At 47.2% G+C, this 11,400-nt stretch overlaps 1 protein-coding gene across 1 annotated transcript; it reads right to left on the bottom strand.

Moving 5' to 3' along the window:
• Positions 1-355: 355 nt before the first annotated feature.
• Positions 356-9,725, bottom strand: LOC137654018 (uncharacterized). The gene is made up of 4 exons (XM_068387652.1): positions 9,247-9,725; positions 3,536-3,674; positions 1,461-1,649; positions 356-1,312 (listed from the first exon to the last, which is right to left on the bottom strand). Exons 1-4 carry the CDS (start codon positions 9,723-9,725, stop codon positions 356-358), a joined length of 1,764 nt encoding a protein of 587 aa, XP_068243753.1.
• Between the last annotated feature and the right edge of the window lie 1,675 nt (positions 9,726-11,400).

The raw sequence follows: 11,400 nt of genomic DNA, 5'->3' as shown, positions 1-11,400 counted from the left end.
TGTTTCTTGACTCAAACTCCGTTTTCAGCAAGTGATCCGGGAGCTTGGGGAGTTTCTCTGAAAAGAGGGAGGAGGCGCAGTCCGGGTCAAGTTTACCTACAGTAAAGGTGGACGAGACATCTTGCCAAAAATCGCTTGGGCCTGGCACAAGGAGAGAGGTGGGGTCCGTCTCCTTAAGGGTTGGCATAGGGATGCCGTCCTTGATGGCTTGGACGGTCAACTCTGCTACTTTGTCAGTAAGAGGAGCCGGGATAGTCGGAGGTGTCATGAAAATGGTGTAAGAACCTTTGTGGGGGGTCAACTTAGAGTTGACGCATCCCCATTCCGAGAGGGTACGAGCCCAGACAGCTTGGGCTTATTCTTTAGGAAATATCACTGTCTCCTTTGGCACTTTGTCCATTCGGACGAGGGCATGTTCCTTCAGGCGAACAAACCCATTGAAAGGGAACTGGAGGTCAGGGGGGTAGAACTCCAGGTCTTCCAAAGGGCGGGTACCCAAGCCTTCCAGAGTCAGGGTGCCGTCCAAGTAAGGAGCATGTCGAGCAAACCGCCAAGGATTGTTCTTATCGAACGGCGGTAGCTTTGAGGTGTCAGGGCCTACGGGCGGAGCTGGTTGAGATCCGGAACGGAGAAGACTAGCCACCATGTCTTTGAGCTCCGTCATTACAGCGGAGTGCTTCTCCAATTTTGATTCCATCATATCCTGTACCATAGACATGGTTACAGGGGGGTCCGAGGAGCTACCCGCAGCTGAAGCCTTGGCTTTAGCGGACTTACCCCTCTGTCCTTTAGAAGGAGGAGGGGTCTTTGACATCACTGGGATGTCGGGAGCTGAGGAAGGTCCGGGGACCGGTGACATGGTTGGAGGCGAAGCCGGATTAATTGGTTTGGGTTTTTGTTTTTTGATTGGCTTAACCTTGGGGCGAACCAACAAGTAACCTTCCCAAGGAGAAGCCGAAGGCTTGTCAAAGCTGAGGAAGGAAGAGGAAGAGGAAGGAGTAGGAGAGAGAAAAGATTCTGCCAGGTCCTCCACACCACTTACCTGGTCATACATCAGTTCGACGTGGATGTCTAGAGCGGAGACGTCGCCAGAAAGCTGGTGTTCCTCTTCCGTGGGCAATACCGCTCTGATAACGTCGATTAGGGGAGTAGCCAGGTCGGTAGGTACGGCGGCCGAGGGAGATCCAGGGAAAAGCCGGGAGGCCATGTCCCCGTCCAGCAGGTAAGGGCAGCCTTGAGGGGCATTCCTCCCAAATCCTGAGACCCAGGTCTGGAGGCTGGATCTGGCTGCCTTGAGAGAATCCTCGTCAGCCTGAAAGAGGAGGGTAACGTTAGAACGAACTAGAAAGGCACGAAGTAAAAGACTCGTTAAAATCATTTATAAATAATTGCACTCGTCTACAAACGAAGAAATCTCAAACAACATTAACAGTATGAATGGTACCATTGAGAAATCTTACCTCATCATTGAGGAGAAGTGACAAGAGCTCATAGCAGAGCGAGCAAGACTCCGGGAACCAGACCATATACGGGGTCTGGCCTGCTTCCCGGGCGAAGGAGATCGCACAGTGGGCATGAGACCGGCAGACGTCATGGCCTACCGGATCAGTAAAGGTCACCGAACAACCTTTGGAGGCACAGCGAACTTTCTGTAATATAAAGAATAATATAAGTACAAGAACTCCCGGAGGCTCTAACTTAACCTAAAGGTTAGGTAATATGCTTAACCAAGGACTGAAGGTCCAATGAGTAAGAGCTACGATTAAAAAGGGGTTCTATATGATGTGTATTAATGGGTTCGTGAATATATAGGGAGCCGGAGCTCCACTGTAATTACTGCATCGAGAATAGATATGTTTAGGAAAGGGGATACTTCGTAGTGCGCCGGAGTGCCTTATGTGTGAATTCACGAGGAGCCGGAGCTCCTGAGTAATTACTGTAATATACAATGAAATTAGGCATAGTGGCAAGGATGGAAAGCTCCGTAGTGCGTCGGAGTTCCGGGGGTGGGGTGGGGGAAATGGCCCTTGATATATATATAAAAAAGATCTCCGGATAAGATCTCTGGTAGGGAGCCTACCGGAGAGTCAAAAGGGGGAGGGAGCAGAGAATAGGGGTTTGTTGTGTAACGGGGCCGCAGCCGGAGTCAAGGTGCTGGGGGCCATCGAGGGGAGGGATTCCCAGTCGAAGGGGAGCACCGGAGTAATAGGAAAGTAATGTGTTCCCAGCTCAGTACGTTAGCGGAAAACTATGACAGAGTTCCGGAATAGTGGGGTCCAGACCCAATAACCAGGCCGGATTGGGGAGTAGGGTGGGACTAAGGGGGAGGGGGAACAACGTGGCGGCTCGAGAGCAGGCCAAACTAACCTAGAATATGAGACTCTAACACGACAGGACCTATGTAAAATATAATCACTAGCCTATTAGAAAGAACAAAGTAACCTGGTAAATATAATATAAATAAATTAACTTGTCTATCAACGAAAAAGAATAATCCCAGAAGGGGAGAGATAGAGAGGGGGAGAACCAGAATCTGTGAGGAAAATATTCCGAAACAGTAATGAAACAGAAAATGGGAAACTCCAGCCTCTCACACTCAAAGGTTACTAAGCTCGATCTAGAATGAACACGAACCCAATAAAATACGAAACACATATGTCCGTAATGTACAAAATAAAATTGCAACAAAGAATAGCGAAAGGGGAAATGGACACTCTGAACGGATGAAATTACAAAGAAAAAACTCGTAAAGAGCTAACACCAATCCATTGGGTGGGGAACCAAACTATAATAAAACCCCGAACGCTATTCTTCGTTAACACAAGAAAACGGACTCGGAAGAGACTCATAAGTACTTAAAAGTAGAAACAGCGGTTCTAAATAATGGCACATGGCTAATAATCTAACTTAAGATTAAAAAGAACCTAGCATGACATTAAATACCCGAAGGCATGTAATTACCCGAAGGCATGTAAACAAGCGATAACAATGGCCGCGTAGGACGCGGGGCGGCATCAAGCCGACGCACTAAAACACATGCAATATGTAAATAAGGCGAACAAGCCCGGGTCAAAAATAATGCCAAAACAATCTATGGTACTTAACATTGGTGCAGGTGGAAGGAGAGCTTCAGCCATGGCGAAGATATCCAAAAACACAGCAAAAATAGCGCACAAAAAACAAAGGTAGTCGCAGACGAGTCCAAAAAGAAGGATGTGTAAATGGCGCTCGGGTCGGGCGTCGGTGGAGTGGATCAGGTGGGTTTGGTTAGTGCCGCTGTAGCGGCTCATCCCTTATTGGTGAAGGAATTATCTAAATGGAAGACGACCTGTGAATAGTGGTTTTCACACGCCCTATCTTTATACACGACGCCCTTAGGGTGCTCGCGCGAGGGTAGTAACCTCTGCATTCCATGCTTTAACTTTCTCTGGTATATTTGGAAGTACTTATAGCAGAAAAGTGACAAGAAGGACCTTTTCACCGGGCGTCACAGGTCGACCCAGAAATAAGCATATCTTGAAATAATTTCCTGTACCCTCTTTAGACTGAGCATTAAGTCACATTGGTGGTTTTGGCTTTCTCTAGGGGGCATAACCACCTCTATATCTCTATCAATCCAATCTGCTGGTTTATACACATCTAGACCTTTAGGTACCCCCATCACAAAGAGCACCCTTGATATTCATATTATTAATTTTAATATTCATAATACTACAGATTGCATTAAATGCTTTATCATGACTATTATACAATATCCATGAATCCTATTTGTCATTTTCAAGCCTCATTCAGATTTCTTTGATTAAACCATAACATTGAAATGCTTTATATAGCACATCATTATCAGTCTCTAATGCAATTTGGGTAACATGAAGGAGTCACATTTTATGTGTTGCCTGCATTACCTGATTTGCAAATTTTGGAAGGATAGACCTTTTTAGTACCTAAGTCGTCAACGGAATTTTCTTTAGCAGAATTGCCAAAGTTCGTCAACAGTGCAGGGGGGGGGGTCAGAATATTATGATTATTAAACGGATTTTGAGTGAAGCATTTACATTTTGAGAGGTGAAAGTGGCAAGAATTGTAGGAGAGCCGTTATTAAGGCAATACTCCTACTCGTACTGTAATTGGGCGCCATCTAGTCATTCTTTGTAGCGTTACTTAGGTGTTACAGATACAGTATATTAGGGAGGGATTCATTTATCCTTTGTCAAAAGAGGGTGGGTCCATCAGGACGACATGGCTACCTCACCCAAAAATAGATTTCTCGCTTCGCTCAAAATCCATTTTTTGGGCTCAGGCCATGTCGTCCTGATGGAAGTTTACCAGAGCATTAATGTATCTGTGGATTTTCAATAGCGCCAATCATCTCGAGATAAATTTTCCTTGGTCGTCTAGACCCAGAGACACCTGGCGTTACCGTCATACACCATTCAACTGATCATGGTCTATGTCAGTGTTTCCTGCCCCCTACAGGGAAGAGTCTTGGAAGACTCTCGGAGAAAAAACCGAGGATTGTGAGTTCAAGGAACAAGTCTAGCAAACAAGTTGTATATTAGTGTCCTCATATACATAAAGCACAGTTTGTACTTTGAATGGAATTGATCTGTGTAGGTTACTGATACCTCCCGAGTCTGTTTGTTCATTGGAGACAAGATAGACAGGTTTACATTCATGTAGGAAACTTTAAATCAGTAAGGTAAACAGGTTGGTACAATCAGTCATTACTAGGGACTGAACTCAATAGCATAACATAAATCTGATGATTGTTTGCTTGGAACAGTAATAACCTTTGTTCTGAATATTTTCCCAAAAATAAGAGGATAAAAAGTAGCTCTAACACTCTTTATTTGTATGTTTTAGGGTATTTGGGGCGAAATGAGACGCAAAGATTCCTAACTATGTTTATTAACAAATAGAATATAGAAATCAAGGGTTGTAACATATACAATCAATCACAATTTTCACTGAAAATTTCTGTGAGAAAGCATAATTAGTAATAACAGAAAAATTAATAAGGTTTCATCTGAAAAAGAAACACAAGCCACTCTATGGGAAATATAGAATATTTCACTATGGATTCTGTTGTTACAAAAGGAACACTTGCATATAAATATGCATGGCACATGTGTCAGTCTTTTATGCTTTTTGTCACCCGTGTAATTAGAACAGTCTATAGTGTCATGTACTAGACACATCACTCAACATGATACACCGTAAGAGTCCATCATGTACACCCTTCACTAAAAAGTCCCAATTAGTGCACTGTTCTTCGCAGAAATCAAGCAGCAGGTTTTAGTACACTACCTGCTGCCACCACATAATGTTTGATTTCCTGTAATTGTTTCGCGTAATGCTTGAAGAAGACCCTGGATGACTTCCATCCAATGTAAATGCGAAGACTTTCAAAAGACATATTTTGAAAGAAATTCAGAGACGAAGCAACTTTTCTCGGATCATGACCTGCGGGTGTACTGTCTGGATCCGCTCTGCGAATGAAATAGGTGATCTTCGCCCTTAGTTGTTTTAAGGTTAATGTTGAACCTGATGTTTCTCCCCCGAAAAGCTGACCTCCCTTAAAGTCTGAAGTTCTACGAAGATAGACCTTTAGGCATTCCACTGGGCAGAGGGATACTTCTTCCTTCAGAGGGCAGATTCTCCAGGGATCCCACCTCTTAGTGGGCAGCTCATTCTTGGCGAGAAACGCTGGGTCCGGAAAAAGGTTCAGTTCTCTGCAGTCTGTGAACTAAATGTAGCCATCATCCCTCAAGAGGACCACTATTTCGCTAACTCTGGCTCCTGAGGCTAGTACAAATAAGAATATAACTTTTTGAGTCAAGTCTTTTAGGGAGCAGTCTTTATTGTTCAAGGTTGATGCCAAGTGAAGAACCTTATCCAAGGACCATGAAATGGGCCTCGGAGGAGCTATGGGCCGAAGTTTAGTGCAGGCTTTTGGAATCTTGTTGAAGATATCATTGGAGAAGTCCACCTGGAAGGCGTACAGCAAGGGTCTGGTCAGGGCAGATTTGCACGTGGCAATCGTGTTGGCTGCTAAACCTTGTTCATGGAGATGGATGAAGGATAAACAGAAATCCGTTGAAATCTCCTTTGGTTTCTTTGTCTTGAAAAAGGCGACCCATTTCTTCTAGGAAGACTCGTATTGTCTTCTCGTTGATTTTGACTTGTATTCTTCTAGAAAATTAATACTGTCCCTTGAAATCCCAAACCTTTTCTTGACTGCTAAGGTGAGAAAATCATGAGATAAAGGTTCTGGGTTTTTTGTGATGAAGCTGAGACAGTCGACTTCTGCACTTGCTGAGTCAGAACTGGATCCGGCAACGGGATCAGCTTCAGGCGTAGTTCCGTTATCAGGGGGGAACCATACGCTGCTGGCCCACTTGTGGGCCACTATTGCTGCTGTTCCGTGAAAGGATCTCAGTTTGTTGAGGACTTTCAGCAGAAGGTTGGTTGGAGGGAACAGGTAGATCTTGGACCATCTGTTCCAGTCTAGAGACATCGCGTCCGTTGCTTCCGCAAGAGGATCCTCGTACGGGGCTACATATCGGGGTAGCTTCTTCTTGTCGCTCGTTGCAAAGAGGTCTACCTGAAGTCCTGGGACTTTGCGTAAGATGAAGGAGAATGATCTTGCGTCTAGTGACCATTCTGACTCTATCGGGTTGAGCCTGGATAGAGCGTCCGCCGTCACATTGCGGAACCCTTGAAGGTGAACTGCTGACAAGTGCCATCTCTTCTTCTCCGCTAGCCTGAAGATGGCCAATATCACTTGATTGATTTGAGGCGATCTCGAGCCCTGTCGATTCAGGCATCTCATTACAACCTCGCTGTCTAGTAACAGTCGGATGTGGATTGAGCAGCGAAGTTTCAGTTTTTTCAGTGAGAAAAAACTGCCATGGCTTCCAGAATGTTGATGTGGAAGGTCTTGAAGAGGGAGGACCAGGTTCCTTGGACTTTCCGATGGCGAGAGTGGCCTCCCCACCCTTCCTTTGAGGCATCCGTGTGAACGGTGACCGACGGGGGAGGCGGTTGTAAGGGTACCTTCTTCTTTAGGTACTTGGCCTCCGACCATGGCTTGAGGAGGGATCGCAGACGAGTTGGTATCGGTCTTTTTAGATCTCTTCGAGCGTTTGATGCGTATTTTCTCCAAACTCCTGATGCATCTTTTAATTGAGCTTTCAATACTGGGTCTGTCACTGAGGCAAACTGGAGGTACCCCAACACTCTCTCCTGTTGCCTTCTTGATATCCTGGCGGATTGAAGGAGTCTCTTGACAGAGCCCGCTATCTCTCTCCTCTTCTTTGATGGAATGGAGAGGCAGTGTGATTGTAAGTTCCAGTGGACACCCAGCCACTGGAACTTCTGAGCTGGAGATAGTCGAGACTTTTCCAAGTTGATTTTGAATCCTAGGTGTTCTAGGAGCTGGATCACTTCCTTGGAGGCTTGCGTGCACTCTTCTTTGGATGCTGCTCACACCAGCCAGTCGTCCAGGTAGGCAATCACCTGAACTCCCTTTAGGTGTAGTTGACGAATGACTGCATTCGCAAGCTTTGTGAATACTCTTGGGGCTATGTTTAGTCTGAAGGGCATGGCTCTGAAGACGTACTGTCTTTTTTGCAGCTTGAATCCTAGGTAGGGGGAAACTTGGCGGTTGATCGGAACATGCCAGTATGCATCCGCCATGTCTATGGAGACAGTGTATGCCTGTTTGGGCAGTAGGGTCCTTATGTGTTGGAGCATCAGCATTCTGAACTTGTTGTTCACTATGAACTTGTTGAGTGGTGATAAGTCCAGAATGACTCTGAGCTTTTTCCGAGTCTTTCTTCGGAACACAGAATAGCCTTCCTTGGAATTTGATGGACTTTGCCCTCTTTACAACTCTTTTGTCTAAGAGTTCCTGAACGTATTCTTCCAATATGGGGGTTGAGTGTTGGAAGAATTGAGGGAAGTTCGGTGGAGTTGCATTCCAACTCCACCCCAGTCCGTTCTTGATTAGGCTGTGGGCCCGGGGATCAAAGGTCCAGCGATCCCGGAAGATGAGAAGTCTCCCTCCTACCGGTAGCATCTCACTTGGAGTGCTGGGTGGAGGACTTGCCTCCTTGGCCACATCCACCTCTGTTGCCCCTACCTCTGGAGGGGCTTCTAGAGGAACCTCGAAAGGAACCTCGAGACTTCAGTCGAAAGGTCGTCGATTGTCTTTCAAAGGCTGGAGTGAAGAAGGGCGACTGAGTCGTCACTTGTTGGGGCACCAGCTGAAAAGTGGTGGGTGGTTGTGCCACCGTCTGGGGCACCGTGGCCAAGGGAAGCTGTTGTTGTCTTGGAGGGCTAGAGGGCACTCTGGGTCGTTTTGGCTTCCTTTTCGGCTGGGGACCCTCTTCAGTGGAAGACTTTCCCTTGGAGGACAAGACCCATTTAGAGAGGAGATTCCTGTTCTCCGTTGCGGCTTTGTCTACGACCTCTTTGACCACTTCACTCGGGAAGAGGTCTTTTCCTCAGATGTTGGAGGCTATCAGCTTCCTCGGTTCGTGCCTCACTGCAGCCGAGGCGAACACAAACTCTCTGCAAGCCCGACGGGCTTTAATGAAGTTGTACAGGTCCTTGGTGACCGTTGCCAAATGAGCTTTGGCAAAGACCATGTACATACCCGGGGTATCTGGGACACTTGCCATCGTCTCTAGTCCGGTCTGTAGAGACATAAGAGGCGGCAAGTCGCTCTTTTGTTTCCTGCTCCCTGCGCAGGTGAAAGTCTGACAACTTTGGGAGGTCTTCTCCGAACTGACGTCCGGCAATGTCAGCCTCCAGCTTCCCGACTGAGAAGGTGTTGTAAACGTCCTTCCAGTCCGCATCATCGGATGGTAGGGCAAGGGAAAAGGGTCTACACTCTTCGAGTGTAGGGCAAGGTTTCCCTGCCTTGACTGCCTTGAACCCTTTCTCCATAAAGGGGAAGGCACAGGAAGAAGCAGCTTCTTGCTGAGAGCCGGCACCTTGGAGCTAGTGAAGGCCCTCTCCTTCAAGGTTTTGGTAAACAAGGCCTGTGCCTTGGAGAGGTCTAGAATGATGACCTCTTTCGGCTCGGTTTCTTCTTTGGAAGGGGGTTCCGTCCTCAAGCAGACGTAACAATCCGGATAGATCCCTTTACTGGGCCAGAACTCTTCGTCATCTACTGGGACAGTGCCCAGTTTTTCGGAGAGGAAGATCTTCCCCCCTGACATAGGCATGTGCTCAGCATACCTCCAAGGATTGATGTCAGAAAAGGCGGGAAGTTCTTTGACGTCTAGCTCCTTGGGGGCTAAACGTGAGGACACGAGTTGGTGCATTTCGGTCCGTAGAGAAGCCTCCTTCTCGGACGACTGCTTTTTCATGTCCTGGAACATGGACAAAAGCGAATGCAGCGTATGACTGATCGTGTCTAGCTGGGGGGCAGAAGAAGTTGATGGGACAGGCTCGGCCACCGTAGCCGATGAAATCGAAATAGTTTCGGCTTTCTCAATGTCGCCTTCAGGAGGTAAGACAGTCTCCTGCTCCTGCTCCTCTGCTAGGAGACTTCGCTCCGTCTCCTCGGAGACAACTGACATGTTGTCTTCTAGTTGGATGTCCTTCAAGGCATCGGCTACATCAGATTCTATCGGAATCTGGACGAGGGGAATCTCAGGTTGAGCTTGGGGAACAACTGCATCTGAAGATGCCCTAGGGAACAGATAAGCCCTCATCTTCTCATTAGGAAGGTATGGGCCAGCGGTGTTCTTCTGGAAACCTCTGACCCATTTTCGCAGTGTCTCTCTTGCTGCATCCCTTGACTCTGTGGACTTCTGATCATCAAAAGCCTCTTTTACTAGTTTGTCACAAATGGTACATACCTGTGGGTCCCAGTATTTTAGAGATCCCTTCGTAATTGTGCAGCGCGCATGGGTTCTGCACATGTCGTGGCCACAGAAGTTCTTACTGTGGACCTTGCAGAAGTGATTCCTGCACTCGGGATGCTCCTCCTGTAAAGAAAGAAAAGCATTTCAGAATTTCATCATACAGTGTAATAAAAGTCATTTAATTAGCTTAGGATAGTGTAAGCTAGGGAAAAAAGGGAAGACACCCACATGTGCTTCCTGTCCAGCCCATTGCTATGACTTCCTTCAATATTCAACACTAAATTCTTAACGAATTGAATGGGAAGATAATATCCTTGGATATGAAGTGTACTTTTAACACCTTCTTCTAAGGTTCAATATTGGTGATTTTTAATAAATGGTTATCGACCATTAATTTAACAGAGAGAATCCCTCTCTAGGAGTGGTGGTCTCACAATAGGCTGCCCATGAAGCACCTTGTAGGTTGGAAAAATTTTTGCATGGGCTACAGCACAGATCATACAGCGGTATGTGTCATGCAGAATAATCAATATCGCAGTGACTACGACCACCGTAGTCAATACTGTTGTGCCTGCCGGCGTATGCCGGCATTTCCCTGGGCTATTGAAGGTATATACTGCCTTCATAGATAAAGGACGGTAGGTCGCCGGCAGTTGCTCCGCTGCCGGCCGCCGAGGGGCTCCTCTATCAAGGTGGCGGAAAGAATGTCTACAGACCTGGATGACCGGCTGCTGGCAGTCAACATAGTTGCCGGCAGTCGGCCAGAGTGTGTGCCGGTTGCCGTTGGGTCGCCGATCAATGGTACCCCATGCCAAGCAGCGGCAGAGTAATCTGACGGTGGACAGTCGTCCGAGTTGGCCTCCGGCATCTGTAAGGTGCCGGCAGCCGGGCCAGGGTTGATGGAAAGATAAAGAGAAAGCATGGATGGGGGGAAAGCAAAGGCACAGCTTTGCAGACCTTCATCCGGAATGAGGGTTCATATGGAAGGGGGAATTATATTTGGGCTTCCATCCAACCATAGTCCATCTATATTGATAGTAGGGCCATGGAAGGCAGTCCAAGGGAGGACTGAAGAACACTCTAATGATAGGGGAGGATCCCTCCCAGCAGCCGGCTCGGCCGGCGGCAGACAGGGAACCCCAAGCCAGTCCCACAAACTACCCATAGGGTCGATTGTAGTATGATGGCCAGGGTGTGTGAAGGCTAGGCCAACACTAAAGGACAGCAGGGGAGGGGCAAGGGTCCTGCAGGTGAGGTAGTACCCAGAAGGCACTACCTAACCCAAAAGATTCTGATCCATAGAAAAGACAACCTTAGTGGCCAGGGAATTCAATTCCCTAGGTTGGGTTAGTCTGATTAGGTGAGAAGGCGGCACGCAGGTCGCTGTCTCAACTAAGGAACAGAATCTAGTGTCGGAGACCCTAAGCAAGGGAAGAATTCAATTCTTTGGCTTAGGACCTGCCGGCACAGGACTGTCTGCTAGGCCATGGAGAGGAAGAATTATCATATAACGCCTCCAGGA

This window comes from Palaemon carinicauda, chromosome 15 (assembly GCF_036898095.1).
Source record: "Palaemon carinicauda isolate YSFRI2023 chromosome 15, ASM3689809v2, whole genome shotgun sequence".
In the NCBI taxonomy this organism is placed as follows: domain Eukaryota; kingdom Metazoa; phylum Arthropoda; class Malacostraca; order Decapoda; family Palaemonidae; genus Palaemon; species Palaemon carinicauda.
This window is presented reverse-complemented; position numbering and strand designations above follow the sequence as displayed.

Bases quoted from the DNA above. Each gene is read 5' to 3' on its own strand.
- LOC137654018 (XM_068387652.1), bottom strand. From the start codon at position 9,725: ATGAGGGCTTATCTGTTCCCTAGGGCATCTTCAGATGCAGTTGTTCCC. The intron at 3,675-9,246 runs GTATGCTGAGCA...ATGAATATCAAG, and splicing joins TCTGACATCAATCCTTGGAG to GGTGCTCTTTGTGATGGGGG. The intron at 1,650-3,535 runs GTACAGGAAATT...TTTATATTACAG, and splicing joins TAATGCTCAGTCTAAAGAGG to AAAGTTCGCTGTGCCTCCAA.